Source organism: Gopherus evgoodei, chromosome 14, assembly GCF_007399415.2.
Source record: "Gopherus evgoodei ecotype Sinaloan lineage chromosome 14, rGopEvg1_v1.p, whole genome shotgun sequence".
In the NCBI taxonomy this organism is placed as follows: Eukaryota; Metazoa; Chordata; order Testudines; family Testudinidae; genus Gopherus; species Gopherus evgoodei.
Window position 1 is genome coordinate 9,807,319 of NC_044335.1, and position 14,565 is coordinate 9,821,883.

The 14,565-nt window shown below is 43.4% G+C and overlaps 1 protein-coding gene across 2 annotated transcripts in view; it reads right to left on the bottom strand.

Moving 5' to 3' along the window:
- The window catches only part of CDH4 (cadherin 4), a 701,646-nt gene extending 687,451 nt beyond the window's left edge, over positions 1–14,195 (bottom strand). For both annotated transcript variants that reach the window (XM_030533430.1, XM_030533429.1), the window contains exons 1-2: positions 14,055–14,195; positions 10,826–10,937 (exon numbers count right to left, since the gene is read on the bottom strand). In XM_030533430.1, the coding sequence (XP_030389290.1) occupies positions 10,826–10,937; positions 14,055–14,114 (172 nt within the window). In that variant the 5' untranslated portion in view covers positions 14,115–14,195. The remainder of the gene's footprint in view (positions 1–10,825; positions 10,938–14,054) is intronic.
- Positions 14,196–14,565: the final 370 nt, after the last annotated feature.

A 14,565-nucleotide genomic window follows, 5' to 3' on the forward strand; every position in this document is an offset into this window, starting at 1 on the left:
GATTAAGTCTGATGTTTCTTTTACTCTGGGAGACAAATCATGCCCACAGTTACCCCTGGACTTTAGTGGTGACGCACAGCAGAACTTTAGTCCCTTGTGTTTAAATTATTACCTCGCTAGAAGTTACCCTTGCTAGAAGCTAGACAAGTACCATTCGCCTGCTAGCATCCATCTTTGCAGGCTGTTCCAATATTTCTATTTAAAACTATTTTATCTACACAAAGCCCTTCTGCCAATTTAAAAAAAAACAAAACAAACAAATGAAAAACTTTAAATGTCTCATAGTATCAGGAAAAAAAACTGACATTACATGATACAAGGGTGATATGGGCCATGGAAGTACCTAAATATAATCAAAAAGTTAACCACAGGGTTTTTACAATTACAAAATACAGTTCCATATAGAGAAAATACACAGAGATAGATCCTTCTGCCTCTGAGTCAGCGTGAAGACTCCCATTGACTTCAATTGCTCAGGATCAGGCCCATACAGAACTTCATTTCTAGTCATTGGCCCTTATAAAGGATAACTCATTGAGCCATTGCAAAATTGGAGTTTTACCATTTCTATCCAAAGCATGTTCTAGACACAATCCTGTAAACACTTAAGACTAGGCATAGTGCTCCAACGTGTTACCAGTATCCATGATCTGAACTAAATGTAGGTACCCTTCTTTCTCTGTATTATTAAATTCTGGGTCTATGAAAAAAATAAAATGATTGAGGCTCCCCTAGAAAATCCCATCATCAATACTTCTTCTGAATCAGATTTTTAACCCTAGTAACACTAGTAAATTGACTCACTGGTGACTATCTATCTAAGGTACTCATATGGCCCCCATTGTGACAGCATTCAAATGCCTCACAATCTTTAATGCATTTATCTTCACAATACTTCTCTGAGGCAGAGTTGTGCTATCAACCCCAGTGAGCAGATGGAGTACCAAGAGACTACACGACTTGCCCAACATCCCACAGGATGTCTGTGGAGGAGACAATAGGAATCAGCAATGGGTCCATGTGAACTGGTGGGAGAGAAAAGTGTTTAACTATTAGTGTGGATAGATTAAACAATAACATTTTATACACTATTTGAGAAAGCATTCTAGAGATTCCGTACCGTTAGCAGCAGTTCAACGGGACCGCTGCTTAGTAACATGGTCAGCAACAGGTCACTTTGCTAACATAGATGTAGCTTTATGGTAACCATGTCTTCTTGAGACTAGAAGATGTTGATGTCAGTGACTTGGACATCCAAAACAAAAAAAAACACATATTATAAAGGTTAACATCAAATCCCAAATTTGTCCCAATATTGAAAACAATATTGTCCCAGGCATAACTAAACCCCATCTCAGCATACCAGGAAAAAAAATGCTGCAAACAGAATTTTCTTCACCAGAATTTGCTGTTTCATTTCATCCTTCTCCTAAATATCACCTAGTCGGGCATAACTACTTTGAAGCAGTGCAATTCTTGAATAGTCAAATTACAGAAAAAGAGGAAAAGCTGAGTCTGTTGTCAAAAAAGCAAAGTCATTCAGATAAGGATCAGTTGCTTCTTCAGAATTTGAGCAAAATTGATTTTACTTAGATTTGAAACTCTGATCTGGAAAGTAACATTCATTTAACAATAAAAGAGGCTTAATCTGCAGGCTCTTAATAAATAATCTGGTCTCATTAAATAGATATACAATTTTCATATTAGGTCTATGATCTGAAGCATAATGTGCAATATGGATAAAATGCAATGGCAGCCTCCATCCTGAAATATTCAGTGAATCAATGTATTGGCCCCAGCCTTGCATCTTCCCTTGAATTCCCTATTTGTGTGGTGCATTCTGACTTGCAACAAATCCCAGGTGAAGATAAATACCTTTAAAGAGGCAGTTATGTGGCTGGAGAAGCATTTTCTGGGTAGGATAAGTGGGGAGCACCTTTTTCTGGAAAACCCTGGGCTTGAAGGAGGAGAGGATCTGCCTATTGGAATGTGCCTTGAAGACTGCAGGAGAAAAAGTGGCCATCTAACTGCCTACCAGTTAGACCAAGAAAGAGGGGGATGAACAAACAGTCCCCTTCCCAAAATGTAAAGGTAGAAGACTAGTCAACATGTAGGAAAGAGTCCTGAGGCCCACCGAGCATTCACCTGGTTTCAGGTTTTAATATAAAACCTTGTAAAATGTATTAGGATGGGGTATGATCATCTTCAATAATTCCCACTTACGTTTGGATTCTTTTCTGTTCAAATACACTCCAAATGGGGAGCATGCAGCCTAGTCCACTAGGAAGGTACGGTCACAGTAAACCAGATGGGGTATCGGAAACAGAACAGGCAGTAGTGGAATTCCCCACTGAACACACTAGGGCAGACTGTGGCTAGTACTGAATAGGGGACCAAGTAGCCCTCCCCTTGCTTCCTGGAAATTCTAGCACCAGACACATCAAGGGGACATAATATGACATGGCAGAAGATGGAGCAATGGCTGTGTACCCATCTGTATGAATTGATGGCATGGAGGGGGAAAGAGGCATATATGCCGCACTTCCAGAAGGTGTTGTGGAAGTTGCCTCTAAGGACCCACCCTCAGTGGCACTAACCGCATTCTACCTGTCTTCAGCTTCATGGGCAGAACATCTCCAGAAACTGACAGTGGGCCAGGACTCCTCCTTCCCCACTAAGCTTTAGAAGCCAAAAGCCACCAAGGAGGCCACAATGCACATGAACAACTTCAAATCCCAGGAGTCATTTTGGAGATGCTGCATTCACAGGTTTTTATTTTTTTGAGTACAAAGCATTTACAAAAAGTCTAAAAGCCTCAGCTAAACAATTGTTTCCATTTTTTAAAAACATTGGACAAATTCATCTCTTTCTTTCTTCCAAAGAGGCATGGAAGAAACCACTGCTTTAAGTGCCTCCAGCATACCACGTTCATAGAATATCAGGGTTGGAAGGGACCATGGGTGGTCATCTAGTTCAACCCCCTGCTCACAGCACGACCAATCCCTAGACAGATTTTTGCCCCAGATCCCTAGAGTGGACCCCTCAAGGATCAAACTCACAATCCTGGGTTTAGCAGGTCAATGCTCAAACCACTGCGCTATGTTAGTAGTTTCCTTTCACCAATGAGCAGATTCATAAAATTGCCTACAATAAAAAGGAATTAAACAGAGCCCCTTACAACAGGAGGTTATGGCCCGGGGACTCCTATGAAGCCGAGTCCTTTCAATGTTAAAACATTTCAGGGGCTATGGAATATTACAGCTGCAATCCTTATCGCTCTTATCTTTCCAGCAGCAGCAGCTAGAGGTGACTGATAGTGAACAAAAGAGTTGGGGGGGGGAAGCTGTTTTTGAAAGAAAGAACTAATGCAAAGGATTTAGGCAAAAATACAGCAACCCCACTCAAGCCAGAAAATCGTAAAGCAGAGTCAGCTCACAAGTTAGGGAGTGTTATGATCCAGGGACAACTGTCCTTTGAGAACTGAAAAGCCAGCACTGTTAAGTAAACGGTAGGAGAGCATCCCTGACTCCTAGGTAGCCCTGTAATACCTGAATGTACTCCCCCCCTCCCCCATTTTGGCCTTGGCTCATCCAGTTGAACTGGAAATTTAGGGGCAGGGACCCATGCAGGACCCAAGCATTAGATTTCAGCCAGACTGACTGGCTCACTGAGGTCTAAACCAGGCAATTGGGCACTGGGAATGAATATAAATTAAATTCAGATTGGACTAAAGTGACTGACAGTAGAATGGACTTCAGTGAACTCAATTAAATTCGGAGTAATAGGAAAGATATGTATGTCACCTATTCACATTCAGAGCACAAAATTATAAAAGCCTTGTAAACTAAGAGTACATCTACAGTACATTGGAGCTGGAGGGTAATTTCCAGCTCAAGCAGACATGCTAAAAGTAGAAGTGTAGCCACAGCAGTGCAAGTGGCAGAAGGGACTAGCTGCCTGAGTACTCACTAGCGGTCAGACAGAATAGTATTTGGGGCAGATAGCCCCTCCTGCTGCCATCAATAAGAGCAAATGTGTCTATGTCTATCCGAGCTCCAAATTCCACCGCTAGCTCCAGTTTACACCTACCCTAAGACAATGGAGAAGAAATTATTGAGTTTTGACAAGAATGTCTTCATCAATGTTTGTCGTGCAATGAGGCCACCAGACATTTAAACACACATTCCCTCTCACTATGCCCAGTAAATCCTTGGGCATATACTTGTTGCTATATATTTCAGCTCAAGAATACTGTTCTATTCCATCCAGGTTCTTATACCATCACCACAGTATCTTAGCTCCTTCCAGTGGCGCATTTAGAAACATGACTAATATTTGCTGTGTGAAGCTGTTTCCCCTCCCCCCCATATCCTTTCCCCCAGAGGAGAAATGTGTCTGCTCTGCTTTATGCAGCTGGGTGAGAAGTGGTTTTCCCATTCACAGAAAATTTTCAAGAGTTCAAAATTATTCCCCATTCCACACTGGGAAAAAACAAGTTACCTTTCAACATTTTTTTATGAAAAACAAGATAGAGCCAGAAAGACAGACAGACCCTGGAACAGCTAATAGCCGGTGGTTAGAATCCTCACCTGGGAAGTGAGAGTCTCAGCTTTAAATCCCTGCATCTCTCACACACCAAGTGAGTGATCTAACCAATGGATTATGAGACACACCCCCCATCCCAGAACAGACAAAAGCCTGATAATTAGAGGAAACCCCTTGTCATAAACAGATAAGAAAAGTTAATAGCACAGAAGTACTTTATATCTCTTTGACTATAAAGGATTAACAAGTTCAGTAAGCCTGGCTGTCACCTGACCAGAGGACCAATCAGGAGACAGGATACTTTCAAATCTTGAGGGAGGGAAGTTTCTGTGTAGGCTGTTAGAATTTGGTTGTTGTTGACTCTGGGGGCTCAGAGGGATCAGACGTGCAACCAGGTTTCTCTCCAATACAGGCTCTTATAAGTTCAGACTAGTGAGTACTAGGTAGATAAAGCGAGTTAGGCTTATAGTTGTTTTCTTTATTTGCAAATGTGTATTTGGCTGAAAGGATTTTAATTTGTACTTGTATACTTAGGCTGGGAGTGTGTTCGCAGTGTCTATAGCTGAAAGACCCTGTACCTATTCCATTTTTTTAAAATTTACAAAGATAATTTTTACGGTTTTTTCTTTCTTTAATTAAAAGCTTTTCTTGTTTAAGAACCTGATTGTTTTTTTTATTCTGGTGAGACCCCAGGGACTGGGTCTGGATTCACCAGGAATTGGTGGGGAGAAAGGAGGGAAGGGGGAGAGAGAGGCTAATTTCTCTCTGTGTTAGGATTACTTTCTCTCTCAGGAAGAGTCTGGGAGGGGGAAAGAGAAGGAGGTGGGAAGGTGAATTGTCCTCTCTGTTTAAAGATTCAAGGAGTTTTGAATCACAGTGATCTTCCAGGGTAACCCAGGGAGGGGAAGCCTGGGAGAGACAACGGTAGGGGAAAGGGTTTTCTTTCCTTGTGTTAAGATCCAGAGGGTCTGGGTCGTGGGGGTCCCCGGGCAAGGTTTTGGGGGGACCAGAGTGTACCAGGCACTGGAATTCCTGGTTGGTGGCAGCGCTACAGGTTCTAAGCTGGTAATTAAGCTTAGAGGAATTCATGCTGGTACCCCATCTTTTGGACGCTAAGGTTCAGAGTGGAGAATTGTACCATGACACTCCTGCTCTGAATCAAGCAGAGATGGGTCTTGAACCTGAATCTCTCACTTCGTACATGAATGCCCTGACTAGCCACATGTTTTGCCCTGGTGAAATGTGAACTGAAACTTGATTCATTGTCATAGAAATGCTTTCATTTTGACAAACTGGCTTTGTGTGTCAAAAAATTCTCAACAAATTCTAGTAGCATTTTGTTTTGGTAGGGTTTTGTTTTGTGTATAAGCACTAGAGTACCCACCTTCTCTTCCCCACATCTATTATATACACAGGAGTTTGGAGCAAGCACATTACAGGCTGGTCTGAAATGTGACCTGGAAATTTTTTAACTGCAAATTTGCTCATTTTTGCTTTTTACTATTACTTAAAGGAGGCCTGATGGGTTTGTTATGTTTTTTCTCTCTTGCTTGTTTTACACCTTGAAAATATCAGGAATGTGAATTCTGATCTTCCCTGGTTTAGCAGAAGACTTTGGGGGAAGAAGGGGGTGTCTTAGAGATGTTTATTAGGAACTCTTAAATCTTAAATGAATGTGTGAAGAGTAAGAGCCTTTAAGAAAAACATACTTTATCCAAAATTTTATTTAGGCCAGGCCTGCACACAGATTTTGTATTGGTTTAATTATTTCAGTTAGGGGTGCAGTTTAAAAAAAAAAATCAAAATAGTTATACCAGTCAAAGCCCTGGTATGGATCCAGTTATAATGATAAAAAGGTGTCTTGTAGTGGAACAGCTTATTCCTCTTCCCGCATGGATATAAGCGAGATCTGTATAAGGTGACATCTACATGTACAGCGCTACTGCAGCACAGCCGCGCCAATACAGCTGCATCACTGCAGCATGTCCAGTGAAGACGCACTACACCAATGGGAGAGAGCTCTCTCCCACGGGCATACAAAGAACACCTCCATGAGTGGCAGAAGCTGTGTCGGGGTAGAGAAGCTCTCCCGCCGACATAGCACTGTGTACACGAGCACTTGTGTCAATGTACCTTATGCAGCTCACAGGGGTGGTCTATTCACACCGCTGAGCAACATAAATTATGCTGACATAAGCTTTAGTGTAGACAGTCTAAGCACTCTTTTTTTTTTTAAACCAATGTAAGTATGTCCACACTAAGGGATTTATACCACTTTAACTGTACCAAAATAGGTAAAGCACTGCCACTGTGGTGTGTGGACAGGACATAAGTCATTGAAGTTAACTAGATGTGAACAACAACAAATATGAAGGAGTTTTAAACAGTCTCACTAAAAATCCTGTTCTTTCTCAATTGCTCTGCTTTCAGCCTTCTAACTCTTGTGAGAATCACACATGGCAGACACTAGTCGTGAAACTTATTGCGCTTCTGGGAGGTGTTCAGATGCTACAGGGGTGCAGGCTGTGTAAGAACCTAAATAGACTAGAATTGTGATGTCATCATTCCACTAGTTTCTGAGGCAGAGTCTTCACAGTGCAGACAATGCCTGAATTTTTAATGTAAAAACCCAGATTTTAAAAAAAAAAAAAAAAAGCACAATTCAACCTTTCAGACTTTATAAAGAAGCATAAAAAAGGGCACCAGACCAATTTGTTAATTTACTTTTGCAAGTCACCTTTCAATGACACAGCCCACTATTACCAGCACCCTACTCGCTACCCACGCCACCTGCTCTACGAGGCTTAAAGGTTACCACCCCAATACACCTGACCCCCACTAACCCAGGGATCAAACCCCTATGGTTGCTCCTGAACTTAGCCTCCAGGGCAGCAGTGCATCTCAGTGCCGTCAACCCCTCCGGATACATGTTCTCACCAGTTTAAGTTAACATTAATTATTAACAAAGCAGAGGAAAAAGATACCAGCACAGTAATTGTCCTCTGCTACACTGCAGCTTTGAGATGGTTCAGTTTTAGCCTAAGGAAAAATACTTTAACCATCCTATTTTAGACATTATCATGCAACAGTGATCATGACTGTAAGTTTATTATCCTGAAAACAAAAACAACAAAAATATATATGATTACATCTAAACAACTCGTAAAAAAGAAAGGAGCAGCATTTCTAAGGGAACCACTGGCTTTACAGATCACATCAGCTAATACCCCATAGTAAGCTACAGCATTTGCAATGGGCTGCCATATAGAGTATTTGCAGCCCTATTGGAGAAAACTATTTAAAGCCTAATTACCATGAAATTTTTAGAATGCAAATGCTTTTCATTTAGACATAAAACAAAAATGCCATGGCATTTCTTCCATCCATTTATCATAAACATGTTAATTACTGTGTAACAAATAATTCCTGCTGGAATCTGTGTGTTTTGAGGAAGTCAGAGAGCTGACTCAGGCAAATAAGATGAGCCACAAAGTAGTAGTTAATATCTTATGACATACTGATAATAAAACAAGGACTCTGTTAAAGCTTTTGTTGTCAAATTAAGGCTAAGCTATTTCCATTGGAATAACTCAATAATAAGTAGTCATTATCTATTTAACTTTATTCAAACCAGGAACGCTAGGAGCACTTTTATTTTGATACATGTATTCATAACATATATATTTGTGGGCCATGTACTACAAAGCTTACCATGTAAATGCTGTATTTATCATCTCACCGTTTTTAAGTAGCCTGGAATAGGCTTCATTTATTAACACTGAATCTTATTAAAGTTGGCTGAAATTCATTCCTGTCCTGAGGTCCAGCACAAGGCCTATTGGACCACATAAATCCTTTGGGGTAAATCCTCAGATGGTGTAAATTGTCAGAGCTCCAGGGAAGTCAAGTGCAAACTACATCAGTTGATAATCTACCCCCTGGGACTAAGCAGAATTTGTGTTGGTCATCATAGAGGTACATTTCATCTTTTGACAGTCACCTGAAAAGAAAAAAAAAAAACAACTTTCTTTTCCTCCCCTGATTCCCCAAAAATCTTGGCAGGCCAAAATCTACATGCCTTTCTCACACAAACAGTCCCACTGAGCCTGAAGACTTGCTGAATACTGTTGAAAAGATGGTGGTAACTGGCAGAAAAGCTTTGCTTGGCTAGATAGTGTGAAATGGTACATATGCCAATCCATCAAACACATTAATATAAGCAACAGGAACCCATTTTTGAGCTGAACTATTGTGGAATACTTCACTCAGATGGAAAGAAAGAGGTAAACATTTTATGTTGCAGACACAGAGTGTTAGGAAGTAAAATTAAATGAAAACTGGAAAACTACCAATTTTGCATGATTGAGTATATATAAGAACAACATAAGCACAAAGTGGAATTTTATGCAGCAGATTTTCCCCCCAATTATACAAATTAATTAGATATATTTGTTTTTCTATGATAAACAGCAGCATGTATTTGAGTGTACAATTCCAAAGGTGTAAAGAAGACACTTTAACTATTGGCAAACACAATATTTGCACTTTTTTCCTCTCTCCTACAGCTGACAAAATGTTCTACAACTGACATAACACCTGGCAATGTTACATGGCACACATTTTACATATGATGTGTATATATGTTTACATATATATTTAAATAACATATTGAGGGCCAATTCTCCTCTAAGTCAATGGAAGTTTTACCATAACTGCAGTGGGAGCTCAACTGGACTCTAAAGGACAAAACCAGGGTTCATTCTATACATGTTTTTTATTCAACTCGACTGACTGTGTAAATATAATTTCATATTTATTTAGAGATGACATCTGTTATTGAAATGAAATGACAGCTACTCCATTGGCTTAGCTGGCAATAACTTTGCACTCTTCTAAACTGACCTTCTGCACCATCCCTGTTGTTCACCTACACGATACGCAGTACAATTCATCAACAGCAAATTGTCATGAATACTCCTCCAAAGTAGCAGACTAATGACATTATTATTTAATAAGATGAAAAGTAGAGAGAAATATTTGGAAAACCCTGTAAATTAAAACGAGTTCCCATAGCCAAAGGGTCAAAATCTAAATGCTCAGCTCACAGACTGATCTACAAAATCCTACAGTTTTGGTAGCAGGGGAAAAAAAAGAATTTTAACTATGTAAACAACTGGTAGCATTTCTCTATTACTTTATGCCTTATGGTATCCCTGGATTTGCCTATGTGACGTTTCTGTATAGTTATCCTTCAAATAAAATTTGTTTTAAATCTGCTAATTGATGCCAGGGTCAGCCAGGTAAATTCCTGCACAGCGGAACTAAGACAACTAGGCTGAAAACCAAACTGACTGCCAGACCATGGAGAGGTAAAAGGGTTATATCACTGAAGCAAAATGCTCAGTTCCAGACGATGAAGCCAGAAAGAGAACTACAGCTATCCTGTATCTCTAATGAAAAATCCCCCTGTGCTGCTTAGCCCTTTTCAATGTATCATGATTACAAAACTCCTATATAGCATCTGTAAGAGATTACCAGTGTACAGAGGTGTCATATTTTGTCTTTAAAAAATTGCCACCGCAGTAAAACAAGGATACATTTCCTATATCATGCAAATATAAAGTTAAATTATTTTTAACTTAAAGGGAAACAGATCAATACACAGGACAATCTATTGTCATTTGGATTATGAAGATGTTTTAGAGTTTACAATCACAAAAGTGGTTATAAACCTGCAATTACTATCAAGCTAATCGGTAGTTTCTTCCTGCTTGTGTTTTCATGTTGTCAGAGGGGCAGTAATGAAAATGAATGCCACATTTGTGAACAGAATGTCTGTAGGCTTGTTTACCACATTTCCAACAACAACGTCTGCTTTATCATGCATTTCAAAGTAGGGATAATTTAAGGATCTTTGAATTTCATATATAAAAATACTCTGTAAAAAAACAAATCTAAAGCTTCAGCAAAATGATGGGGGAGTGGGAGATAAAGATGTGAAATGGATGACGTCCAATAATTCACCTGAGTCAGACAATATGTGGACATGGAATGATTCATCTAATTCACAAACTACTACTCTCAGGTAAATCACTTCATGCTTCATCCTCCTACAAACATAATTCTATGGATATTCTAATTTCACCAGCAAAACCAGAAAATTCTGGCCTTTTGCCTCTCAGATCTCTAAGCGCCTCTCCCCCACAAAGGAAAGGGAAAAAAAAGAATGAGCATAAAAGATTTTCACTACAGCATCTAGGAATCATTTCATTCCACTTACCTTTGAGTAACTTCTGCCCTTCCATGATATTTTGCGAAACCAAAGCTGTGTAATCTTCTTCTGAAAAGCCAGGCTTGCAAGTGGGTCTGACTGTAAGATCCCCATTGTGTGCCTGCAGAGAACAACCAAAGGGAAACAAACAACATGACTTGTGTTTGTTATGATATTGTTGATCAGGTGTTGAGGAGCAGGGGAACCTGAACAACAAAGCAATGTGCAATAAAAGATGGATCCGGTGAACCTGACAAGGAGTCTATAGGAGTGGATCCAGACCATATTAAAAAAATTAAGCTGAACAGAAAATAGTGGCATGAAATACAATAAGGAATCATTATTCATAGGAAGCCTGGTTTACTGGGTATGATTAAAAGGGGTGGAGAGGAGGATCAGCAATTCATCAATGACAACAGTGCTCCAATCCTTTGCCCTGATCTTGCAACCTTAAAAATCAGTGGGAGTTTTGCTTAAGGAGGATCGGGGCACCACACTATCGGACTGGAATGTGATTAAAACTAATTCAGCAAAGACTGGGAAGAGGAGCACCCGTCTGAATTTGACAATTACCCTGCCCACCAACTCCACCCCATCCCCCTAAAGTCTCTTCAAGTTTCAGCTAAGCTACAGTGCGCGGCTGCTCTGCATTTGAGACGTTAAGCACCGGGCACCTCGCCTAGCAAATGAGGGCAGAACTGCTGAGCAATAACCACCTCGCAGGGAGCGAGGGTGCACGCAAGCCTGAAACACAAGCACATGCACAGGAAGGTTAATCGAGAACAGACCCCCTAAGGATGACCCCACACCTGCTGCCCCGAGCCAAGGCAGCCTATTAGCATTGCGCAGCCCAAAACCTGCCCGCCTTAAAGGGAAAGGCCGCCTGAAAACTTGGCGGCTGCAAGCTACTCTCTCTTTCCTTCACTCCTCTTTGCAGAGCGAAGGACTGGGCTCCAGATGCGGTGCTCCCTGCATTACCTCGAACCTAGGGCAGGGAAGGGGGCGATGTGATGCTCTCGGACTGCTGGATAACTGCCCCTGCTCAGGTTCGGCCAAAGCACCAAGCATCGGCCGGGACAACTCCCCCATAAAGCTCCTTGTCTGCAATTAAATGCAGGTGGCAAGGGACCGTCTGAAGCTCTGGGGCAAAGAAAAGCTCTCTCCCGAGCATTAGCTAATGGATACGGATTTCACACGGTAAGAACCCAGTGGGCTCTCGGCTCTCACTGATCAGGGCTAAAGACCAACTAATCAGATACCCAGGGAACGTGTAACTTTTAACCCAGGCAGGGTTTCCATCCAAACACTGACACACAATCCCCTGCAGACGGAGCCCCTCAAGCCAGGAAAAGAGATCAGTTCCACAAAGGTGGATTTTTAAATAATTATGAATTGAGAGAAAGCTGCATTTAAAAAGAAGGGCGGGGGGGGGGACACACTCGGCTTGTCCTTTCAGACGAGCTTACTAAACAGAAAGAAAAGCCAATGTAATCTCTGATAGAAATCACGCTTGGGAGACAGATGCCAGCTCCAGCATGCGAAGTGCAAGAAAGCAGCAGCTCTGTGGACTCCGACGGTCTCCGGCAAGATGTTGCAATTAGGAAACATTTCAAAGGGGCTGACTGAAGTGAAGAGAATAGCTTTTGAATTTAAAATCGCCCAGTTGTTAGAAGTGTGCCTGCTAGTGCCGCTGCAGTGGGGAGTACGCCACTGTCCTCCCAGCCTCTCCCCCACCCCCGGGGCTGATAACTGGGACCTGATGGACATTTCCCACAGATTGAACTTGGCACATAGGCGCTCAGCCTGAAAAATAAACAATGCTACTGGCTTCTAGAACAAGCCCTACCCCACACTAACAACATTTTCCAGGCAACATTGTAAGAATGCATCCATGTGATCGATAGATGGTTTATATATTATATAGTCTGAGCGGTTCGTTTGTTTTGTCTATTTGATAGGATCGCATTGAGAAATTGAAAACAAACTTTTCAAGCCATTAGCCCGGAGGACACACCAGGCCCAGTTAAAATGTACCGTAAATGACACAGCCGGCACAGGGAGGTTATAAAAACAGCTCCCGTGCAGGCAAAGGAAAGACTGGGGAAGATTTGGACTCCACGCTCAGCACTCTGGAGCCACAACATTCAATTCGGAAGACTCCATTACAGAGTCTACTGCAAATCATGTGCGTTACCAATGCTCTGGAGCACACCGAGGAGTGAGCTCTGTGTTGCAGATCCGGAGGACAGCACGAAGGCTGTTTCACAACACAACAGTAACGCGCACACAAGCCACGAAAGTTTATCGTAGGAAAGGCACGTTAAAGCCTGTGCAAATTTTGTCAATCCCCCCACCCCCAAACAGCTCCACTGACAGGAGCCCTTTGATGACAAGCGGTAGATGTGAAATTAAGCGAAGTACGCCATAAAAATGGCACACAGCAAAGGCTGTAAGGCAGCGGACATCACTCCGCCGAAGCTACGGAACTCAGAAGTTAAGGATGCTGCTCCACGGCCCGGTTAGCCCACCCGGCTGTGCCTGGTCCTCTCTCTGCCGCTGATCACTGCGTGCCTGTCACTCTCTCAGGAGTCGCTGCAACACCCAGGCACACACCGAGAGGGGGAAATGCTGGGGTCCAAGCGCCCGTTTGAGCCTCAATTCTGAAGTTCCCGCATTTGGTCGCCTTAGAACAGAGCCTTCCCCTTATTGCAAAATTAAAGCAATACTGCCCCTCCCCCCGAGCTGTAAGTGATGGGGATCTTCGTCTCGGCTGGCCCGACGGGTACCTTGTTACCCCTCTGCCAGACAGCCCCCCCCCACTTTCCATGTAGTCTCTCCGTACAGAAGGTTTTGTCTGCCAGTGCCTATGAATGGCTCGGGAGAGAGCCGTGTGAATGCGCTCCGGCATGAGACACACAGACCTGACATTGTTGCACCCACTCTCTGCAACAAGCCAGGTGCTGCCACTTGCTCCGAACATGAGATGAACCACACACACACACACACAATCACACCCAGAGAGACGTGTGGGATTCTCTAGCTGCAGGCAGCTCTGTGCCTGGATAGCCAGACGCGCATCTCCCCAGCTGTATGCAGATAGATGTGTGTGTGTGTGTTCCAACAGGCTCCCCCCGCCCCCCATGGCAGAAGGAGGCGAGCCCACCCCGGGGCGAGACCCCGCTCCCCAGCTGCATCCTCTGGGCCACTCGGCGGCGTGGGAGCCGGGCACCCAACTTACCCTCTCCGAGCCACAGAAGGGAAGCAGCAGCAGAAGTAGCATTCCGGAGCCAATTGTCATTTCCCCGGCTGCGCTCCGACTCTGGGCTGGCACCCCTCCTCGCCGCTTGCCCAGCGCCCGGGCTGCCTCCCTCCAGCCTGCCTGGGCAGTCCCGGCTCCCCTGCCTCGCTTCCCCCGGCTCCCCGTCCCCCCCTTCCGCTCGCCCGCTCTGAACTGCAGGTGAAGCGCTCTCGGTGCAGCTCTGGCGACTCGCCGCCTCCCAAGCCCGGCCCACACGGCTCGGAGTGACAGGCAGCCTTAAAGGAGCCGCCTCGCTCTGCTCCCCGCGCTGACCTGCGGCAGGAGCGAAGAGCCAGGACCACGCTCCACAGCCCCCTTCTGCTCCCGACACAGGCGAGGGTAGCACTGGGCAGCTTTCGCGGTGCACCCAGGCCCACGCTGACCCCTGCAGGAGGCACCCCTGTTCCACGTGTGCATTGCACTAGATATAGGGCTTGCTGGGTCTCACCAG